The 24,193-nt window shown below is 46.7% G+C and overlaps 1 protein-coding gene across 3 annotated transcripts in view; it reads left to right on the top strand.

The window, feature by feature from the left end:
* DNAI1 (dynein axonemal intermediate chain 1) overlaps window positions 1-24,193 on the top strand; it is a 313,811-nt gene that overhangs the window by 150,327 nt on the left and 139,291 nt on the right. For all 3 annotated transcript variants that reach the window (XM_050943574.1, XM_050943576.1, XM_050943575.1), the window contains exons 15-18: window positions 1,317-1,404; window positions 8,286-8,365; window positions 16,736-16,884; window positions 17,719-17,818. In XM_050943574.1, coding sequence (XP_050799531.1) covers window positions 1,317-1,404; window positions 8,286-8,365; window positions 16,736-16,884; window positions 17,719-17,818 — 417 coding nt within the window. The remainder of the gene's footprint in view (window positions 1-1,316; window positions 1,405-8,285; window positions 8,366-16,735; window positions 16,885-17,718; window positions 17,819-24,193) is intronic.

The following is a 24,193-nucleotide window of genomic DNA, read 5'->3' as shown; positions in this document are numbered from 1 at the left end:
AGCTTTCTAGTGATGGAGGTCAAGAGGAGCCCTCAGCCAGCCGACTGCATGCCAAGAGGAGTGAGCAGGGGGTGGGGGTGGGGGTGTGGGCGAGGGACCAGGAGGTGGCAGGGAGCCAACAAGCAGGGCCATGGGGTGGAGGGAAGCCCTGGGCCAGCAGGCTGGCTGAGAAGAGCTAGCAGTAGGGAGGGAGGGGCCGGGGGTAGAGAGGAACCAGCAGCTCAGGGTGCAGGGCAAGTGGAGCGGGCTGTGCTGGGGCCCCTTTTGAGTGTGGCCGGGCACTGGTGCCCTTTTAAACCTGGTACTGGGTGCTAATTCATAGGCTTTAACAATTACAGTATTAATATGGTTTTGCACAAACAATGGCCCACTTTCTACTCCCCATTACACTGGTGGGACACAAAGCAGAAGTTGATCTTGCCAAGTACAATCGAACCTCAGAGTTACGAACCCCAGAGTTACAAACTGACCAGACAACCGCACACTTCATCTGGAACTGGAAGTGTGCAATCAGGCAGCAGCAGAAACAAAAAGGGGAAAAGGCAAATCCAGTGTAGTACTGTGTTAAAAAAATAAAAGGAAAGCAGCATTTTTCTTCTGCATAGTTACGTTTCAAAGCTGTGTTAAGTCAGTGTCGAGCTGTAAACTTTTGAAAGACCCAAAACCTTTTTTCAGAATCATGAACGACCTCCATTCCTGAGGTGGTCGTTACTCTTAGGTTCTACTGTAAATATTAGTATTATCCTCGTGGCACTTATGGAGAAACGGATATAGATTTTAATGGCTAGATAGATTAAGGCTTTCATTTCCTAAACCTTTTGCTCATACTGAGTGCCTCTCTTTTTTAATTGGGGAGGTGGGGCTTGGGCGGAACGTGCCCAACCTGAAATACCATCAGCCTGTTTTTGAGAGACACTGAAGTCAACAAATGCTGCAGGTGATCAGGATTTCTGCAAAAAAATCAGGCCCTTAATGGGTGCCTAAATGATGTAGTTGTCTCTCCCAAGTTTGAAAATTTTGACCCAAGAAACGAGGGTGTGTGTAATCTGGGTGTGTGCACATGGGTGTCCAGCTGTGATAAGGTCCCAATAGAGTCCATGAGTGGTAGAGACTCTCTATCCTGGGAAAGGGAAGCAAAGTTCACAGTAAGTAAAACACAGCTTTAGCAAGCTGCCGACTGCTGGCACGAAGTGATAAGTAATTTAATGTTTAGCTTTTTAAAATTCTTCAAGAAAACGTGCTATTTCCAAGCAATGACAGTCTCTGTATTGTCACCACAAAGACACTTATTAATCTGAAGTCTCCTCTGCCTGCAGAATGAGCTGGTTCATTCAGATGTCATCAAGCTGTCAGTAGAGGGAACAACGATGGAAGGGCCAGAGGGACTGCAGCTGCAAACAATTGGTATGAGCCCAAGTTCTCACCATCCTGATAATCAGTGACACCAAACCTCTAATCACCCATCCATAGAAATTAAAGCAGAGAGCTCTCCCAGTGTGAGGAGATGGGAGAGAGACTCTTAAAGAAAGGTTACTCCTCTTGCCTGTTAGCTGATCTAAGTCTACTGCATGTGAAGGGGTAATTGTAGGGTCGGCATGCCCACTCTAGCTTCAATCTAGCTAGCTCATGAGAACGTAAGACTTGCCACCCTGGGTCAGACCAATGGTCAATCTTGCCCAGTATTCTGTCTTCTGACAGTGGCCTGTACCAGAGCTTCATGTGGCATGTTCAGAACAGGGCATTTTTTGAGTGATTCTCTGTGTCTTCTACTCCCGGCTTCTGGCAATCAGAAGTTTAGGGTCACCCTGAGCTTGAGGTTGCATCCCATCCAACTTGATTAATTGCCATTGATGGATCTGTCCTCCAGTAACTCAACTAGTTTTTTTTCAACTCAGATTTGATTTCAGCCTTCACTACATCCCAAGGCAATGAGTTCCGCAGGTTAGCTATGCGTTGTGTGAAAAAGTACTTCTTAATGTTTGTATTAAACTTGATGTCTATTAATTTCATCAGGCGACCCCTGATGTTTGTATTGTGGGACAGAATAAATAACAATTCTCTAGTCACTTTTTCCACACCATTCTTGATTTTATAGACCTCTAGCATATCTCCCTTTCTCTAAGATGAACAGTCCTAATATTGTGTTCTCTTCTTGTATGAAAGCCATTCCATACTCTTGATCATCTTTGTTGTCCTTCTCTGAACCATTTCCAATTCCGCTGTATTTGTTTTGAGTTGGGCTGATCAGAACAGGACACAAAGTACTCACGGTGTGGGTGAACCAGGGATTTATATACTGGCATTATGATATTTTCTGTTTTATTATCTATCCCTTTCCTAATAGTTCCTCACATTCAATTAGCTTTTTTGACCTATTCTGTGCATTGAGCTAAAGTTTTCAGAGAACTGTCCATGGCAACTCCAAGATCTCTTTCTTGAGTGGTAACATCTAGTTTAGAACTCATCATTACATATGTACAGTTGGGATTATTTTTTCCAATGTATATTACTTTGCACTTATTAATATTGAATTTCATCTGCCATTTTGTTGCTCAGTCTCCCTAGTTTTGTAAGATCCTTTTGTAGCTCTTTACAATCAAATATGGACTTAATGATCTTGAGTAATTTTTTTATCATCTGCAGATTTTGACACTTCACTGTTCACTCTCTTTTCCAGATCATTAAAGAATATGTTAAACAGTACAGGTCCCAGTACAGATCCATTGGAGGGATCCCGCTGTTTACTTCTCTCCATTGTGAAAACTGACCATTTATTCCAACCCTTTGTCTCCTGTCTTCCAGTTACTGATCCATGACAAGACCCTCTCTCTTATCCCATGACTACTTAGATCTTAAGAGCCTTTGGTGAGGAATCTTATTCAAAGGCTTTCTGAAAATCCACATGCACTATATCTACTGGCTCACCCTTATCCATGTTTGTTGACGCCCTCAAAGGCATGATTTCCCTTCGCAAAAGCTGTGTTGACTCTTCCTCAACAAATCGTGTTGGTCTGTGTAGCAGGGTGGTCACCTGCTCCTGCCCTGAGGGGTTTAAAACAGCCCAGGAGAGGGCTGTGGCTGGGGCAAGCAGCTCCCAGGCTGACTGGGGAAGCAGGCACAGCTGGGGGCCATGCCCCAAACAGACCTCAGCTAGCCCTTATAAAAGGGCTGTGAGCCAGAGGCAAAAAGAGTCTTCTCTAGCTGTGGAGGAGATGAGCTTGGCTGCTGGGAAGCGTGCCAAGTTACCTGAGGTGGAGCAGGGCTGGGGAAAGGCGAGAGGAGCTGGGGAGCTCCTGCGGGGCAACTCCCCAGGCTGCTGGCCTTGTGCAAAGCCAAATAGGTACTGGTGTTGCAGGGGCAGGTCCAAGGGTAGGCGGAGGCAGCAGGTCCAAACCTCCCTTGCGTGTGATGAGTGGCTTGTAAACTGCAGTCTGCCCCAGGGCGTGGGGGCTAGATGGTGACTGGCAGTAGCCTTATTCTGAGGTGAAGTGGAGATAGTGTGTGGGGGTTCCCCTGGGTGGGGAGACCCAGAAACTGTTGGGGTACTGCCAGGGGGCAGCCCCCAAGAGAAAGGGGCACTGGGATCTGGGAGGGACACTGGCTGACAGGGGGTGCTCCGGAGGCTGGAAAGCTAATTCCCTGGACAACCAATGGGAGGCGCCACGGTGGTGAATCTCGCATCTTTACAGTCTGATAATTCTCTGGTACTGAAATTAGGCTCACTAGCTTGTAATTGCCAGGATACCTCTGGAGCCCTTTTCAAAAATTGATGTTACATTTGCTATCCTCCAGTCATCTGGTGCAGAGGCTGTTTTCAGGGATAGGTTACAAGCTATAGTTAGTAGTTCTGCAATTTCATGTCTGAGTTCCTTCAGGCTAGCTGCCTGAGTACTTATCCATGGTCCCAGGCAGGCTTGTGCAGCCCATGCTGAAGCCAGTGGTGTTGTGTCTTCATTGCTCTTGGCACCTGAGCTATCCAGATTAAAGCTAGCATAGGTATGCCTGCATGTGCTGCAATCACATCTCCAATTGCAGTTGTTTCTGTCTAGATGTAGCTAGTCAAGCTCAACAATGTTACCCATCTCCCTCTCACCTAAGGTTGACCTCAACTAGCTGCAACGAGGTATAAACTACCAGTTCCTTGCCTCTGTCACACGAACAGAGAACATAACAATGGCCATACTGGATCAGACCAAAGGTCCATCTAGCCCACTATCCTGTCTACTGACAGTGACCAATGCCAGGTGCCCCCAAGGGAATGAACAGAACAGGTAATCATCAAGTGATCCATCCCCTGTCGCCCATTCCCAGCTCCTGGCAAACAGCGGCTAGAAACACTTCCCATCCTGGCTAATAGCCATTGATGGACGTATTCTCCATGAATTTATCTAGTTCTTTTTTGAACCCTGTTATAGACATGGCCTTCACAACATCCTCTGGCAAGGAGTTCCACAGGTTGTGCGTTGTGTGAAGAAATACTTCCTTTGGTTTATTTTAAACCTGCTGCCTATTACTTTCATTTGGTGACCCTTAATTCTGTGTTATGAGGAGTAAATAACTTCCTTATTTACTTTGAAGGAACACAAAATGGACACCGTGTAGAATCAAGAATCTCCACACCAGTCATGATTTTACAGACCTCTCTCATATCCTGCCATAGTCGTCTCTTTTCCAAGCTGAAAAGTCCTAGTCTCATTAATCTCTCCTCATAAGAGCTAAGCCGGGTTAGCTGTCTTGCTGTAAAAACATACCTATTTTTGGCAGAGAAGACATAGCCTTACAGAGCTTGCAGAAGGAAGTTCCCTCTGCATATAAGAATCTTTCAGAGTTAGCAGTTTGTAGAGGGTGTAATATATTTGAGAGAGGGAATTACTTTGATACATACTGATGGTGAGTCACAATATAGGATATCCAAGGTAAATCAATGTGTTGTGAAGTTCCATGTTGCTTTTATATTATTATGTGTTAATGTTACCAGGAAACAGATTTTCAAAGAATGTGCATGGTGGGGTGAGAAATAGCTCTGGGAATGAGGGAGGGAACTGGGACTGGCTGAGCAAGGAGACCGGGAGTGGGGATGTAGGGAGACTGGGAGAGTGGAGGGAGGAAACTTCACCTTTTGGGGCAATGGGACTGGGATATACGCCTGAGGAGTAGAGACTGGCACTAGCAGAGTGAGCAGAATGGACTGGGGTAAGGAGCCAGTGGCGGCGGGGGGGGGGGGAGTGGGCAGTGTAGAGAGATAGAACAGGGACTGATTGCATGGAGTGGGGTAGAAAAGTCTGTGCCCCTTAGAGCACACTCCCATTCAGATCCTGGAGTGGGACCCTATATTCCTGACTTGCCTTCTGCTGTTAGCAAATATTTGTGAAACCCAGTGGTTAAGTGTCTCATCCCCTTCTAGGGCTGGGCCACATAGAAGATATCAACCTACTACTGCTATCAGTTACTTTGTTAACTCAAGTGGCAGAAGTCTTGTGGTGGATCTAAAGGTCCCAACCCTTCTGATATATCAAGTAGGTGTCAATACGATGCTTACATGATGGAATTTCATTGGGGGTGAAGGAATTCCAGATTTAAAAAAAAAAAATCTAGGAACTTACACATAAACTACATTTAAAGAACATTATTTAAGTTACAAAGTCGAGCACTCAAGAGTTAGGAAATGCCAGAATTAAGGCTGCAGTGCAATTTTGATCCCTTCCTCTTCCCTCCCACATGTGTATGAATTATTAATGGAGCCCTACCAACTGTGAGGGTCCTGTTCAGGGGCAGTTCTAGCTTTTTTGCCACCCCAAGCACGGCAGGCAGGCTGCTTTCTGCGGCTTGCCTGCGGGAGGTCCGCCGGTCCCTTGACTTCAGTGTACCTGCTGCCGAATTGCCATTGAATCCACGGGACTGGTGGACCTCCCGCAGGCAAGCCGCCGAAGGCAGCCTGACTGCCACACTCGCAGGGACCGGCAGGGTGCCCCCCGTGGCTTGCCTCCCCAGGCAGGTGCTTGGAGTGCTGGTGCCTGGAGCCGCCACTGGTCCTGTTATTATGTTACAATTTAAGATGTTTCCTTTCAATCTAAGTGAATGCAACAGCCAGTGTTTAAAATCTCAAGTGAGATTGATTTCCAAGATGATGTCGCATTCTGCTACAGCAGCAGAGCCTGAAAGATCTCAACGAATCCTGCACACTTACGACTGATAACCTCTTTTTAACAAAGAACACAACATCCTTGGATCCAGAGATGCCAAGGTGGGGCTGGAAAGAGAAGACTTACTCTCTTCCTTTCTTTAAGGTCATCCTGGGGAAGGATCTGTTCTTGAAACAGTGCAGGTCTGGTACATGTAGATTCTACTACTATGCCCATTGCCGTGCTGAGTGCCTTCCAGAGTTAAAAATAAACAAGGAAACTTGTATGAGTCACATGAGCTTTCCTTTCCATTCCTCCCCAAGCAGGAAAAGTCATGTGTGTGTGTATGTGGTTTTTTTTTGTTTTGTTTTTTTTAAAAGATACTTATTAAATGAATACACTATGTGTTTCTTAGGAAGAAAACAAGGTCCTGGTGAGTTCTTTATTTGGCTCAGAAAGTGCTGAGGTTTGTGGTTCTAGATTCCTTCAGAAATGAATTCCACAGCCTTGAACCAGATTCTAGAAAAGAAACCTTGCCTCCAGCACACACCAGTTTTACCTATGAGTTAGATGGTTCTATTGTTCTGGATTGGAGCTGCCAAGGGCAGCAGAAGTTCCACAAGTGAACAGGTCATTTAGGGATCCAGGGCCCACACCATGTAGAGTCTTGAAATAAGAACTGAGATTTGGCAAATTTGATGAGATGTTCTGTGGGAACATAGTGGAGTACAGGGAAAGTACATCTCTGATATAGTGTCCTGCTGAGGAGGGGAGAGGCTGCCGCCTAATGCTGACCTGGAACATAGACGCTGAATCAGTGGGTGCTCCAGGGCAAGAGCACCCATGGAAAAAAATTAGCAGGTGCTTAGCACCCACCAGTAGCCAAGCTGTTCTCCTTCCCCCCACCACTCCCGCCCGCCGGCAGCCCCCGCTAATCAACTCCTCCTCCTCCCAGCGCCTCCTGCATGCCGCAGAACAGCTTTTCCGCAGCATGCAGGAGGCACTGGGAGGGAGGGAAGAGAGCGTGGCCAAGGCACGCTTGGGGTAAGGGCTGGAAAGAGGTGGGGAAGAGGTAGGGTGGAGACAGGGAAGAGGTGGAGTGGGGTTTGGGGGAAGTGGTGGAGTTGGGATGGGGCCTGGGGTTGTGCATCCCCAGGGAAAATTAGAGGTGCCTGTGCCCTGGAATACCTGGAAGCATCTTTGAAATTGTATAGGGAAGAGAAGGCTCAGTTTGTTCTAGAAACTGAAATCTTAGAGAAGATGTGGGAAGCATTTTCAGGAAGAGGTCTGACCTATACTTACTGTGTGAGAGACTCACTAAAAGCATTTGAATTATTTGGCTGGAGTCTGACCCCAAAGAAAGAGAGACAATGAGTCCTAGTTACTGACCCTAGAAATATGCCAGAGTAAACTTTGGCTCCAATACCGTAACTGCACATCTTAGACTGTTGTCTTTGTAGTTCGTCTAGCAGATATTTCTGATTAAGGTTTTGTGTCTGCCCTTCCTCCTTTTCAATTGGAGCTTTTGAAGAGCGGTCTCTCTGTTTTCAGTTGTATGTGATTAATGGTGTCCAGGTAGCATTGTTACATTCTGTACAGAGTAATGCCATCTAGGGGGGAGCTGTGGGATACTCAGCACTTTAGAACATGAGGCTATATTTTTGGTGTCTGTATAAGAGCCTGACATTAGGCACCTGGATTTTTTGATTCAGCTGATGACTTACACAGTGTGCTGCTGCTCTGCAGCTCTGAAGACCATGAGTTCAAATCCTTTCACCAAGCGACTTCTGTGGCCAGTTGGCAAGGCAGCATTTTATAGTGGCTAGTGCACTGGACATGGACTCAGGAGATTTGGGTTCTGCCACTGACCTGCTGTGAGACTTTGGCCAATTCACTTCCCCTCTCTGTGTGTCTGTTTCTCCTCCCACCTTTTGTCTAGTCAGATTGCAAATTCTGTGGGGCAGGAACCATCCCTCACAATGTAGTTATACAGCACCCCTGGCAGTGGGCCCCCAAATTCAACTGGGGGGCTCCAGATAATAGTGCAATATGAAAAATTATTTTTTCAAAACCTTCACTGCTGGAATTTGTGCAATAACCAAGAAATCTATGCTTGATGTCATGTCTGTCTTTCTGATTGACAGCTCTTTCTCTCTCAAATAGGTTGTGGTACTTCCTTTGATTTTCACAAGAAGATTGATTATTTGTTTCTCGTTGGCACTGAAGAAGGGAAAATCTACAAGGTAAAAACCATTACAGAGAAACCTGTTTTACTTCTCATCACTGCTTATTATTTTATAGGGGTGTTGTCTTAGTCATTTTCCCAGAATATGTAATAAAATGCAACTTCAGTCCTTCAATCAGATCTCCATCGGTGGACTCCGATGCCTATGGGAAATTCTGGTGGGTCTCTGGAATATGCTTGAGCAGAGGCAATTGCAACTGGGGCCTAAAAGACCCTATATAGCAGGATTTCTCAAACAGGGGTTGCTGCCTGTGTAGGGAAAGCCCCTGGTGGGCCAGGCCAGTGTGTTTACCTGCCCCATCCACAGGTCCGGCCGATCACGGCTCCCACTGGCCACGGATCGCTGCTCCGGGCCAATGGGAGCTGCTGGAAGCGGCACGGGCCGAGGGACTTACTGGACACCGCTTCCAGCTTCTCCCAGGGGCTTTCCCTACACAAGCGGCGACCCCTGTTTGAGAAACCCTGCTATATACAATAGAATCTTGTAGAAAGGGTTTTTATACAAACTGCAGCCCAGAATGCAGGTGCAGCACTAAAAAGGATTGGAGAGAGAGAAATGAAGAGAAATACAGCCCCTGCCCTCGTGACTATGAAATAGCAGGACTAATTTAATGTGTTTTTTTTTTAATCATAGGGGTTTCTAGCCCTTTCTTTTGTAGAGAGCCTTGAAAATGGAAACAGTATCCAGTGATACTTAGAAAGGGAGATCTGTTCCCTGTCCCCCACCATTTCATGCAGAGTTCCCCCAGTCTGACTTTTGGGATCTATTAAAATTATAGCCACAGAGCCTTCGGTTTGGGTGCGAACCTTTAGCCTGTATGTGGCTGGTGGGGCAGAGCTGTCCAGAACACAGCTATGGCTGCCGCAAGCTCCTTCCCAGCCCACTGCCTTCAGCAGACTCCTCTGCTGAGCCGGAGGATATTCTGATGTGACTCTCCCTCATGCCCCTATTGAAGTTGCTCCACTCTGAGCCTGCCCTCTGGAGCAGACCCCTCACGCGAATTGGGCAGGTCCATGGATCGCTCTAGGGCTTAGACTAGCGGTAAGGGCCTGGACACTGAGAGTGAGGCAACAGTGCACATGCTCAGAGGCAGAAACTTGGGACCCTAGGGAACTTTTGATGCAAAGATTTAGGTGGTGAGTGAGGTTAGGCAGCAGCTGAGTGGGGGGCTTGTGGGTGTCAGTGGAGCCTAAAACATGGCCTTCGGCACCTAGGTACCTTTGTGGGTCTGGGCCCTCATGTTTCCCCATTGTATAACGAGGACATTGATCTCAGCCTCACTGGGAAGATGTTGTGATTAAGGCCTTGATCTAGCAAAACGCTTGAAACTGTGCTTTCCTGCTTTGCTGGATTTGGGGAGGGACGCCTTTGGGCAGATGGGGACATAGCAGGTCACGACCTTCAGCATATCTGGGCAGTTAGTTCTTGCAAAACTCTCAGAAATGTTGGCAAGTGTCCAGAGATCATCATTCCCTTTGCCACCGTAGTGTTAATTAGAAAAAAAGGTGTAACTTCAAATATTCAAGAACAAAGAATCAAGGGTAAACTCCTCTCTGGATGGACATGCCTATAGGCTATTTGTTAAACTGTTTTAAAAAGTGAGTTTGTGAAAGCTTTTATTTTTCCAAGCGGTTAAAACTTCCTAACAAGCAGCGGGATAATATGTTAATTTTTTAGCTGCAGAACAATTACAGTGAATTTCAGAAAATAGTGTGGTTAATAGCATTTCTGAAGCCAAGAAATCATTATCTTAATTACACACTGGTCTGTCTACTGCCCTTTTACATAGAGGACAAACTGTTTCTGCATTAATATGAACATAAAATGGAAAACAGCCTCTTTGCATATTACCCACTGTTTTATGAATTGTTTAGCTCTGTGTATTGAAAGAAAAGCTGCAGTTATACAGGCCCTGCAAGTTCACAGCAAGTATTTTAAAGTGACATTAATTATGAGCTCGAGTCGTGGGATAGAATTAGCGCTCAGCCAATGTGTGTGTCAAGAGAAACTTCAGTGATATAGTTAGAATAAGTTTGAGAAGGAGAGAGATCTAGCCGAAGTTTTTGCTTGGGTTTTACTTAGTCCTTTCAGAAAGAGTTTGCCTGAGAAAGGACTAAAAAAAAGCTAACTTAGCACCTCAGGATCTGGCTCATAATAAATAACAGCAAACCCCTGAACCCTTTTCGATTTTTTTCAGCAGTTTCTAATAAGATCTGAATTTTCTCAGTCCTAATCTGCCTGAGGCTGTCAAGATGGTTGCAGCCTATTTGATTTGTACTGTTTGTTCTCCATTATAAGCCCTCTTTGAAAAAAACGGTTTCTTATATTACCTTGATACATAGCGTTTCTGTAAGTAAATTAAAGAAACCCACCAGGATTCTGAAGACACCCATAACTGTCCACTTGTGTGGGGAGAAATGGAAGAGTTCTGAGGCCTATGTGTTTAGTGCAAGCTGCAATGCTGCTAGCTAACATTACAAACAAGTGCTGTAGCCTCCATGAATTCTTTTTCCTTCTCCATATTCTATAGCAACGTCTTGTAACCCTATAGCCAGCTGTCTTACTACAATATTCCTGTGCTGGTGTTAATAGATTCTTTGTTTTACCATCACAACTTATCAGAGGGGTAGCCGTGTTAGTCTGGATCTGTAAAAGCAGCAAAGAGTCCTGTGGCACCTTATAGACTAACAGACATATTGGAGCATGAGCTTTCATGGGTGAAATTACATCCGACGTCATGCATCCGACGAAGTGGGTATTCACCCACGAAAGCTCATGCTCCAATACGTCTGTTAGTCTATAAGGTGCCACAGGACTCTTTGCTGCTTTTACATCACAACTTAATAATACTACTAACTTTCCGAGAGCACATCTATCAGCAGCTAAATAGGAGAAAAACATACTAAGCAAATTGGGGACAGCATTCTGGAAGAGGAAACGGATTCCGCACATTCTCAGTTTGGGTCTAATCATCCTCTTCCTCGTCTTCAAAACTTTCACGTTGACAGTCAGACTTCACCTTTTTCAGGAGTGTTTGATTCTGAAATGTGTAATAAGCAGCCTCAGTGAATAGGCGAGTGAGGGGAAATACTTGCCGATTTCTTTCTGTTCCAGACAGCCTAGAAGTTCTTTGTAACTTCAGTAGGTATCAATTTCAGACAGAAATCTGATTTTATTTTCAAACTGGAAATAAAGCACACATTTGTAACAGTGAGGGTGATTTACACTGAGAACAAAAATCCACAGAAGAGGTGCTTTAGTCAGACACGAGTTACTGGGCTCAATACAGGGGTAGCTGGGTGAAATTTAACAGTCTGAGATATACAGCAGGTAAAACTAGATGATCTTATGACCCCTTCTGACCTTAAACGCGATGCAGTTGTGGAAATGAATTCTAACCTGACCCCACACCCCATTAATATCTGAACTCGCAAGATACCAAGCACCATAACTCCCTTGGAATCAGTGGGAGCTGAGAGCACACAGTGCCTTGCACAGTCAGGCCATGTTTCCTACCCTTGCAAGGGGAATGGGTCTTTTCCATCTCTAAGTTCTAGGAGCCTGGCATCTTAGTTAAGAGTAAAACTGGCATGTATTGTAATAAATGTCCAATAGAAGTAGCCAGGTCAGAGAGGATAGACATACCACACATTAGAGCAGGGAGATAGGGGTAGGGGCTCATTTTCTGCAGAAGTCTGGCAGGGTTCTTCCCTGCAGCCTGTTTTGCCTGCCAGTTGGAGAGAGTCTTCCCAGTTTTAGGGTCTCTGAGAGGGAAGGAGAATGGGCTTTTCCTCCCTCTACTCTTGGCCCAGGGAGCAGTGGAGGCAGAGCCTGCTAGAGCCAGCCTGGCTGAGAGACCAGGAGAAGCTGGGGAATGAACTGCTCTGTCTCTGCCTGAGCTCTGCACTCTGTGATGGCCAGGGCCAGGGCTACAAGACTGCTTGGTTTCTTGTTTAGAAGGACGGGAAGGAGCCTGCCACGAGTGTGGTCACGGATTCCTTCCAACAACCCAAATCTGAGAGAAACAGGAGTTTCTTAAAGAGGCTGAAGCCTTAATGAGACAGCCTTGTCTTTGGGCATATTTCCTTTCTCATATGAGCCTGATGCTACAGGCCTAGACCAGTCTCGCATAACCCATCAAACAACCTTGTAGGCCAAGACACCACCGACCCACAAAACTGCCTCCCACTGCAATGACTGTGTTGTTCCTTTGATCAAAACTGTATCAACTTCTGTCTAGACAGAATCTCTGAAAATATTTCCCTGAATATTAATTCCCCATGGGATCCAGACAGCCCTGGATCAAGACTCTTGTTGATTAAAATTCTGAGACATTAAGGGTCTTTCAAGTCAATAACTTTCAATGAGAGATGAATAAAGTAGCTACCTACACCTCTCAAATTACCCAGGAGCTATTTGTCTCTTCACGGCAGTCACTTTAAAAAACAAACCAAATACAAATCCCCGTTATGACTGAATGTTAAAAAGCACGAAGCATTGATACAGCATGTACCATTAAGGCAAATTCCAGCAATATAACAATATGCAGAACTAGCAGCTCAGTGAGAGAGCATTTGTACACAATCATATTAGCAAACTTCAGATGACACTGACTGATAAACCGAGGTAACCCAATGATGATCACTCTCCTGAATTCAGAAATCTCTCTCTGGGGCAGGTGACGTGTTTTTGTGTGGCTAGGGTCTAACACGATGGGACCTCCAGTCAGGGTTGGTGCCTTAGGAGCAAGTGCAATACGAATATTTAATACTAATTAATCTTGTCCCTTTTCTGATATGTGAAGGCGCTGGAAGTGCAGAAAAGTTTGAGTACCCAAACGGTGAATGTGACTTTGTAAGAAACTGAGTTAAGCCTTGTAATTTTGATTAATTGGAGTCTTTGGAGTGCAAGAATTAAATTCCCATAACACTTTAGCGAGCCTCCTGTTCTAAGCTAAATGTATTCAGCATTTGTTATGGTAATGATGTGCATTATGAGCCTTATAGGTGGCATACTGGCCTGTATTTGCAAACATGGGATCTTAAATTGAACCTACAAAATGTGCACACTTGTTGCAAATACAGTTACGTGTTTTGCACATGCAGACAAGAATGATGAGTTTAGTTTCCATAGAAAGATCTCAGGTGTTAATGAAATAAGTGTCTGTGTGTGTGTGTGTATATTATCCCAGTTTTTCAGATGAGGAAACTGGTGCTCAGAAGTCCATTGAGTGGCTATTCCAAGGACCTCACAGAAAGACCGAGGCAGTGCTGGGAATAGAACCTAGTCCAGTGTGCTAAGCGATGCTGCACTTTACCACATGCAGTTGGAGGCTTAGTGTGTGCAACACTTGTGCAAACTTTGCTTGCACAATGGCACCTACACTTGCAAATTGGGGTTACAATGGCTGTTATCATAACGGAAGGTTCTAAATAAATTCAGCAATAGTCAATAGGTGAAACATTGCATGGGTTCAGTTACACTTCCTCATGAAAACAGCAGCAGCAGAACAGAAATGGCACCTGGCCCCTCTTTTTGAATGTCAGCTTAAAAACCAAGATGTTAGCTGGTGTAATTGCTGTGGGCATTAGTTGTTTCAATAAGATGATGGAATATGAAGTAATCTCTGGCCAGGGTTGTAACTTCAGGCACCCGCTGGGTACTCAGCAGAGCTTAGGGCTGAACAGCTCGGGGCGCATTGAGGGAGAGCGTACAGCAGCAGTGTCACAGTTGCTTTGGAAAGGTGTCGTATGTGCTCACCGGCATAGGTTTTGCGATGCTAGCAGGGTGGAGGAGGTATGGCAATCTTCCTTGCAGCCATGTCATGCTGTTAGCCATGCTAGCTAGTGCTTGGGAGCGTACTGATTTGTACTGTGTCCAGCTCCTGTACTGGTGCAACAGGGAAGAGGTGCCCAGCAGCCTTTTGTTCACCCAGTGCAGGGGCTGGCAGAATTTGGCCCTTTGTCTCAGAGTACGTGGAAATGACCAGACAGTGGGAACATTAACTTTGAAAGCCAAAGGCGCTGACTCTGTGGGTGCTCCGGGGCTGGAGCACTCACGGGGGGAAAAAATAGCGGGGCCTTGGCAAGGAGATGGAGTGGAGGCGGGGCATTGGGGCAGAGGCGTAGTGGAGTACCCCTGGGGAAAAGAAAAAGTGCCTATGTTGAAAGCCAAAGCTCAGCCTGCCTATTTAGAGGCTTGTCTACACTTGAAATGCTACAGCAACACAGCTGCTCCCCTGTAGTGCTTCCATGTAGACACTACCTGCACTGACGGGAGGGGTGCTCCCATCAGAGTAGGTAATCCACCTCTTCCGTCGACCTACTGCTGCCTACACTGGGGGTGAGGTTGGCTTAACTCCACCACCCGGGGGATGTGGATTTTCACACCCCCAAGCAACATAGTGAAGCCAACAATTTGCTAGTATAGACAAGTTCTAGGAAAGTAGCAGAGCCTGCAGCATAGAACGTCTGCACTTCGCAGCCTGTCATTCACAAGATAACTGCTCCCCTGGAGTTGTTTGGTATTTATGGTCTGTGTAACCATGAAGTATAATAGCTGATGAGAATGCCTGTGGGTAAACAGCCAGGTCCTCCCACGCAGAGCTCTCGCCCGATATCACTGAACATGTGTTCAAAGGCCTCACCATGCCTGTCCTCAACGAGGGACCTTGCCAGCAGGAACTGGCTGGCTGTCTCACTCATTCTTGCAGTGTCTAGCTTGTCTACATGCCAATGTTGTACAGTAGGTCTGCACATTGCATTACAACCATGCCTGTACCTGTGGATTCTCGGGCTGCTGATGCCCATGCTGAGAACAAGGACTTTGGGAGGAATGTCCAGATTTGAAGCTCTGCCATATGAAATGTGGTTGGGAGGGACCGTCCAACCAGTGGTTTCTTGGAGTGCTTTTTGTTTCTTGCAGACAGGCCCAAAGATCGACCACCTCTGAGGAAGGGCTATGTGTGAAGGACTTTCTTTTTGGTTTAAGTGATTCTTTTTCTTCATAACCCTCATATATTGGTGCCTTTGAACCGGTGCCCACAGCAGCAGTTACTGAAAGCTAAAGTCTACCTCTGCCAGTGGCTCTGTTTTCCCTGGGGTGGTAATCTTGCATTGCCACTACAGACCTCAGAGCAAGCCCTTCATGTACTAAGCAGCTGGCAGTTCTATGTAATAATTCATCATTTTGTACTTTTGACATCAGCCCCCTGAGATCTAGTCACTGAGTCAGCAGTGTGTGAATGTGTCAGCTCAAGGCAGCAAGAGCAATTTGCAAATGTGTCCTCACTCGTCGGGCAGTAGCGTTAAGGAGCTGGTGCTCTTGTTCAAATGATTCCTCCACGTTTTAGCTTTTTGAATCCATGGGCGTTTGGAAAAACAGCTTCTTTCTCCTGTGATGTCCAGACCTATCCCTAGCAGTAAAAGAATAACCAGACTAATTAGCAATGTGTCACATTTCTACAGCACTTTACAAACCATACCTAATCTATCCTCACAATAGATGGTGCTGACTGCCAACAGCTGCCATTGACCTAACTGCAGGCACCTGTGTTTGAATATTTACGTTTAGGTGTTCCATTACTAAGTACTTTCCCCAAGACCACCCAGCGTACATAGCACAGCAGGGATTCTTCAAACTTCCAGTCCAGGGCTTGATCCTCTGGTTTAATAAACGATGAACCTGTCACTAACAGAATTTAGGGGCTGCCACACGCTGTTTAAATGCACGTTGATGGGGCAGGGAAGGTTTCTGTACTAGTTAGTAGAAGCAAAGTGGATACTAAAGTGTCTGGCTGCCAGCTAGGAATGCCCCAAAGAGCAGGAGAGTCTGAGGACTGATCAATGGCAGGCTTGCTAGACCCAGATGTTTACAATCTGAGGACTAGCCACAACCTTTATTCCCACCCAGAACTACTCACAAACCCTGTTCCCAAGGCAGACGAGCCCTTTTCCTCCATGTGCATTACAGCACCATAGCTCCTGTCAGTAAAAGAGCCGGGATTGGAGGGTTATGACCCTGCTCTCACACGCACATTCGGATATTAACACTGACCTCGATGGATTTGTCATAGTGTACCAGCAAAGCAGACGTTTCAAGTTTTAAAAAATACCAGCGCATTCCCATTCAGGTTAACTTCCCTGACAGCTAGAATCATGGTAGAGGGCGGGAAGTTGTTACACTCAGAAGGGCTCCATTTTTCTTACCAAAGGAGAGAGAAACATTTTAAATGAAGCTTAGGTCCTGTAGAAAAGGTCAGAACTCCTGCCCCCCTAAAGAAGCAGCTGGGAGGTGCCTCCAGGGCGGAGAACCACCCTTCTAGAGCAGCCAAATGATTCTTATTGCCGGTACCTGGTTCATTTGCAGTGTTCAAAATCCTATTCAAGCCAGTTTCTGGACACCTTTGATGCTCACCACATGGCTGTTGATGCAGTGAGCTGGAACCCCTACCACATGAAAGTCTTCATTTCCTGCAGCTCTGACTGGACTGTCAAGATCTGGGACCACACCATAAAGTAAGTCTTGCTGTGTTCTGGCCTTGGCAGTAGGAGAGTGTGATTTATGCTCTCACAGTGTAAACATACACCACGCAGCTAGCTTTGTCTGCTAAAATCTATGGTTACTCTTTCACCATTAGGTGGATTTATTGCTTATTACTCTCTCTTATCCTCCTTGTTTGCTTTTTCCCGAGCGTAGCAGTTCCTTCAATAATAAGAGCAGGTACAGCCCTAGATTGCTGCCTACGTACATGTATCTAGGACTAGGGTGAGATGCCCTTCAGTCCATGATTTGAAAACATTAACAGAGCTACACCAGGTACTAGCCCTCTGGCTTTGATCCAGGTCAAAACAAAGCACTGCAGTTCAAGGTGGCTGCCCTGATGTTTCAAAGCCCTGTGTGGCATTGGACCCGGCTACCTCACAGATCCACTCTCCTCTGCAGCCAGGACCTCTCATCCCCGCTGTGTCCTGCTGTAGCAATGATACTGTTAGCCAACCTTCCTGGAAGTCAATCAGAGACTAGCAAACTCACTGCAGGAAGAGATGACTGACCACTAGTCTTACCCCATTCAAACATTCACTCAAACTTTCCCACAATAGCTCCCTCATTCTCTCAAACACAAAATCCCCTAACCCTGCTGCTTGGCAGCACGGGAGAGAGAAGGAGAGCACTGTCAGCTGTGAACTCCTGCGGGGAGACAATCCAGTGCAACATGGATGAGGGCTCAGCTGCTCTGACCAGCACAGGCTGCCTGGGGTATAGCATCAGAGTGTTTCATCTTGAATGTCTTCTTCAGGAGTGACATGTAATCGGTCAAGATCTTCTTCACTCCAGGCCTTTCTTTCCAGGACCCCGATGTTCATCTATGACCTGAATTCTGCTGTGGGGGATGTTGCCTGGGCCCCTTACTCCTCCACTATCTTTGCTGCGGTCACCACAGATGGGAAGGTAAGAGGCTTTATTTTAACTGGGAGGGGATTAAGGAATCTAATGTGGCACTACAGCTGACCGGCTGCTGGTGGGGTGAGCTGGGTGGCTTCATTTGGGATGGAGCTCAACGGCTGAGGAGTCGGAATCTGCCGTGCGAGTTAGTCTGGGGGTGGGGGGCCTGGCATGGAAGGGGGCTCTCTCCAGGGAGAGGAGGAACACTTTGGTGGATATTGGCCCTGTGCAGGCTTAATCTCTCCCTTCCCACCCCCAACTCCAGAGCACACTGGTGTCTTAAAGCAACAGTGCTGTAGAAGCTAGGGGCAGCAACACTTCTCATTCTTTCTCAGGCACCTCAACTCCATTTCCATAGAACGCTCACCCAGGCCAGAAATCTTTAGCAGACATCCAAGGTTTCTTCTGCATAGCAGTGCAAACTCCTCAGTTCGTCTTAAACGGAAGTCAAGGGCCCTTTGGGGGACATTAGTGATCAGGTACATAACTCAATATGGCCACGCCAATCTCATTGGGATAAAACCAGCATGTATGTATCTCTCTTTGTATACAGTGTATACGGATTGACATGGACAGGAGGGGAGTACCCTCTCCACCACATGGCATTTCTAGCACTCTCCTCTGGGTATTCAGTGGATGTGCAAGATCAGCATGGGGTATACTTCTTTGGGGACCAAACTCAGCCCTGGGCATAAGCAATCGCAGCTCCCATTGAAGCCAAGGACATTACACCTGTGACGGGTTAAGTCACAGAAACCCCCTTGCGACTGCCACCTGAAGTGCTGAGACTACGTCTGAGCCTGTTTTCCCTGCCAGCTTGAGACTTCAGTACCCTGTCTTGTTGAGCCAGACACACTAGCCAATTGCAAACACAGACCCAGGTCTGAACTACATCCCCCAAAAGCTGCAGACTTAACTGAAAGCAGCTTAAGAAGTGCTCCTGTCTCTAGCACCCAGACACCCAGCTCCCAGTGGGGTCCAAACCCCAAATAAATCCATTTTACTCTGTATAAAGCTTATATAGGGTAAGCTCATATATTGTCCACCTTCTATAACACTGATAGAGTGATATGCACAGCTGTTTGCTCCCCCAGGTATTGATTACTTTGGGTTAATTAATAAACCAAAGTGATTTTATTAAGTATAAAAAGTAGGATTTAAGTGGTTCTAAGTAATAACAGTCAGAACAAAGTAAGTTACCAAGCAAAATAAAACAAAAATGTGCAAGTCTAAGCCTAATACAGTAGGAAACTGAATACAAATAAAATCTCACCCTCTGAAATGTTCCAATAAGCTTCTTTCACAGACTGTATATCTTCCTAGTCTGGGCCCAGTCCTTTCCCCTGCTATAGTTCTTGTTAGTTTCAGCAGGCATCTTAGGTGAAAAGCAGGGGATTTCTCATGACTGCAGCCCCCTTTGTTCTGTTCCACCCCCTTTTATAGCGTTGGCACAAGGCAGGAATCCTTTGTCTCTCTGAGTCCCCACCCCTCCTCCTAAATGGAAAAGCACCAGGTCTAAGATGGATTCCAGTACCAGGTGACATGGTCACATGTCCTTTGAGACCCCAAGCCTTCATTCTTCCTGGCCTGACTCACAGGACAGCTTACGGGTAAACAGAGCCATCTACAGTCAATTGTCCTCAGTAATGGGAGCCATCAAGATTCCAAACCACCATTAATGGCCCACACTTTGCATAATTACAATAGGACCTCAGAGTTATATTTCATATTTCTAGTTTGAGATAAAAGAATGATACTTCATACGAATAGGATGACCACACTCAGTAGATTATAAACTTTGTAGTGATACCTTACAAGAGACCTTTTGCATGAAGCATATTCCAGTTACATTACATTCACACACATTAGCATATTTTTATAAAATCATATGGAGTGCAACGTCACAACACCCTCTTAATCTAGGGGTGAATGGAGCCTTTTGAGCACTGGGGATAATGCAGGGCAAGGTAAACCAGAGGGGTGAGCAGACTGCTTTCTTCTATACCTTTCTCTCAGTTACTTTTCCTGCTTTCTCTTACAGCAACTGGGCATGTAATTCACTCGCTTTGAATCCTACTGAATGCCACATTGATACAAGTACATTGCCTCTTACATCTTCTTCCTGACCAACTTCTAACCACCTCGACCCAGTTCTGTTCCCACTGAACTGAGCCCAGTAGCCTCCATGGGAGCTGCATCTACTTACATTAGATCTGAAACTGGCTCATTAACTAATCCTCACAGCCCTCCTGTGGGTAGATGCTATTATGCCCATTCTACAGATGGGAAAACCTTATACAGCTGGCATCCGATCATTATTGATCAGAGCTTCCAGGGCACAGGGAAGTAATACTGTAAAGTTAATAACAAAAAAATCAATTGTAGTAGTGTGTCCAGAGCTGACCAATACAGCTTTGCTATAATTAAATGGTATGAAATATAGTATTTTTCACATCGTGCTCAGGGGTGGATGTCTCCAAGAACAATGACTTGCTAACAAAGTACTTAGAATAATCCTAATGTTGAGTTGATGGGAGATATGTATTTGCCCCCAACCATCCATCTAGCATCTTGTACAGTTAATTCAGTCCTGGCAGACTGCCTGCAACACTTAGCTAGCCATCATTCATTAGTGCTTCTATATTACTTTAAGACCCCATTGCTTTAAAGCTGTGGGCCAGATTCTCCGCTGGTGTCAGTCGGCACAGTACTGTAGAAAGTCAGCTGGGCTCCATCAGATTGCACCAGCAGAGAACTTGGCTCTATGATTTCTTGGCTGCTATCATCAAGTCAGCATCAGCAATGATTTCATTGCTATTTAACCTTTAAATGATAGAAGAAAAATCAATTTCATTTATATATCGGTGAAGTCTAGAAGCCCTGCCACTGTACCAGCTGAGGTTGAGGACCTAGCGCATCTCACAAGCTTGGGAATGTCAAATATAGTCCATGCTGAAGCAGCCGTCAAGGAAAACCCAAGATGCTGCAGCCCTCAGGAAATGGTGCTCTTACTAAAGATCCCCTGGCATTTCCCCCAAGAGGTGTGTGAGCCCAGAAGGCCTGGCTGCATTCCACTCTGGGTACATAGTTCAGCCTAAATGCTGGCACAAACTGAATACACAGCTGATGCCTGTGAGTACAAAGCATCGCTATTTTGCCACTTAACCTTTAGCGATGAGATGTAGATATCTCCAGATGAATGCAGCCGAGTGACAGCGATATGCCAAGGGCAGTGTTCTAATGGGAAGAGAACGTAACCCCAGATCTTGGCTCCCTTCTGCTTCTTGTTCATGGTATCTCCAGTGGGGTTTAATCCTCATAGATTGTGTCAGATTCTCTGTCAGAGCTCTACCAGCTGGGCAGTTGTTCCTTATATTTAGCTAAATGTTGGTGCCACAAGATCTTTCCATCAAACTTTCCCCTGTTGCCTGCTCCTCCCCCCGCCCTCCCCTAACTTGGTGGATTCATTTCCCAGAGCTCTGCAAATGTGACGATTTGACATATGTTGCTGCACTTTCATGACCACAGGCTCACTCCTGCCAGCACTTAGTCACCCAGACCATCCCACTGCAATCAGACAACTACTCATGTGATGGAGGGCTCTGGCATTGGGTTCCCAGGCAGGCAGGGCACAAACTACTGTCAGCTTTGTATCACTGCAATAAGCAATTTGCAAAACCCAATCTCTGGAGCCTGCAGTTCTTGGCACTGCAATCTGCAGATTGTTCTTGTCTGAAACAGAATAAACGGCCAAGTGATTCGATCACAGATAGAATTAGAAATTGTCTGTGGGGGAATAACACAGTAGACTGGGTCGAGTTGGCTGGGTCACAGGCCAAGGTGCTGTGGTACGAGCATAGGTAATGCTATGTTAACGCATGCCGCCGCCTCGGCAGAGTCCTCCCTCAACCAGTTACCTTCCCAGTGTAGGCCACCATTCCAGACCCCTGCCCCACCTATCACTCACCTCCTCCATGTGGATCCCTGTCCCAGAAGTTAGACATGGATAGCCAGCCACCTGCCTCTCCACTGCAGTCAGACACCTACTTTACATGCTGACCTGATTCTTGGTGATGCATGGTGCTGGTGGTGGTTGGAGGAGGAAACAGCCTTCTCTGTGAGGGGGAAGGAGAGGCCTTTCAGGGTAAGAGCCTTGTGCCAGGGTGGAGGGTTCCCAGTATACAAGGAGTTAACTCCAGTTCCCTTTCCCCACCCAGGTGCAGATGTTCAGGGGATAGGCTATGAGCAGGAAGGGGGAGAATATCTAGAACCTGGGTCTCTACCAGTGTCCGGGAGAGGACTTGCAACTCCAGGCAGCCTAGGACTCTGAGCACAGCTGAGCCACAGCAGGGCTGCTTGACCGACCACTCCACCTGACAGGCCAAGAAAGTCAGCAGTGACCGACCTCTCAGTGCTCAGTGCACATGCCTGCAGCTTCATTCCCAGCCTCCTCCTTGCCCTGCTCCAACCCCGCTTGGTTCCTGACTCTTGACCCTGGGTCTGACTTCTGCTTCATGTTTCTGCCTCTCTTCCCTTGGGCCTAGATACTGGTTTTCTGGCTCCCACTCTGACCACTAAGCCTGACTGCCCACATCCTGGTTTGTGACAATTGAGGCTCTAGGCTGATCCATAGCTTCTTACTCTTTTTGCTTGTGTTACCCCGTGTGGTTTGTGTCTGTACAGAACCTCCTGCTGAAGTGACCTCCTTGCTTGCTGCTGGAGTCAGATTGAGCTCCAGCAGCCAGCCAGCTTAAACCTACATTCATACCTAGTCTGTACAGACCATTTATTAGAAAAGCCGGATGCTCTTGTTCTCCCCAGCACGCTGGGCCAGTCTGCTCCTATACAGAACCATCTTTTGAAACATGCAGTAGGCAAAAGTTACAGAAGACACTTGGGGCATCCGTCTGTACCTGATGTAGAATGGGATCGTTATGTTATATTAGTGAGTTTTGAGGTATTGTATTAGCATATAACATTGGTAGCAGATCACTGTACCATGATCCTGTTGCCGGCACAGAGTGCCCAAGGGTGGCAATGGTTGGGTCCGTTGCCCGGTGTGCTTCTCATCCGATTAAACTCACCAGGGTGGAGAAGTAACCAAACTTTATTTGAGCTCAAATAAGACGCCTGGAGCCACACAGGACTCAGATGAAGTGCGCCAAACAAACAGCTTACCTAACTATTTATACTGGAACCAAAACTGATACACATTATAACATGACCTGTCACTCGCACAATCCCCACCCAAGGCCAAGTCTGCCTAGTAACAGTTCAGTTTCCCGCCCAAAGGTTAAATCTGCCCAGCTACAGAGGGAGTAGGAGTAGCCCCTCCCAACAAGGGCAACCTGAGGTCAAACATGGAGGAGTAAACTCAAAATGGAGGAGCTGGTGCACTATGGCTCAGAACAAGAGAACTTCATCGGCTCTCACGGCCTTCCATTCTCCCGAATTACCTGGGTTATGCCAAGTGCGTCCCCAACAATCCTGTATGGAAGCAAATAGTTACATTTGCAGATTATTAGTGTTAATATTTATTATCATCAAGTGAGTGCTAGGATGGGAGCCTGCTGCCACATCCACCAGCTCTTCACTGCCGAGGGCACAGGAACAGCCACTCTGCTTTTGGGGCAATGTGCCTCACATGCTGGGGCTTCCCCATCCACCGTGAGCTATCTTGCCCTCAGTGTTAGGATGACTTTGGGAACATACACACATCAACCACCTCTCCATGCACATCTCTTCCCTGATACCCATCCTCTTCCCTCCCCCACCCCCCGATACTTCACTTGGTTCCCGACTGCTAAGAGCAGGAGTTTGCTCTGAGGAAATATGCAGCAGCCTTAATACTCCAAATGATGGTCTGTTCATGCCATGGGTACAGACTCCATCCCCAGCCAAATGATAGCCAGCTGTGCGCCTCAGGCTGCACTTTGTCCAACTGGCGCTTGGGGTTCTCAGCTGCGTCTCAAGCTCTCAGCTTTGACCAGCTAATCAGGAAATGATGTGCCTCCCTTATTAGCTGGGGCTGGTCTTGGTTTTGTGAGCCTCGAGTAGATTTCTGTAATCCCGGTAGTACATCTGAGGATTGGGTTGGCAGCTCGGGAGCCAGGGGTACATTTGGCTGGAGGAGCTAGTGATAAAGCAGACGTAGGAGGTTGCTGGCAGGTGGGGGAAAGGGTACTGTCATGTGGCATTTCTCGGTGCTTTCACAGTGGCTGGGATTTCAAAGGGAAGGTGCAGCACTTAGGGCCCGGGTGCAGCACTTAGGGCCCAGCATAAAGGCAGCTGGAACCTAGTTAATCTTACAAGGTGTATGTAGGGCATGGCAGTGGGTAGGGGAGGTGATGGGTGTATGCAGTGAAGGGGATCTGATAGAGT

The sequence above is a fragment of the Gopherus flavomarginatus genome, chromosome 3 (assembly GCF_025201925.1).
Source record: "Gopherus flavomarginatus isolate rGopFla2 chromosome 3, rGopFla2.mat.asm, whole genome shotgun sequence".
In the NCBI taxonomy this organism is placed as follows: domain Eukaryota; kingdom Metazoa; phylum Chordata; order Testudines; family Testudinidae; genus Gopherus; species Gopherus flavomarginatus.
Note: the sequence above shows the minus strand (reverse complement) of the source record. Positions and strands in the feature narration are given on the sequence as shown.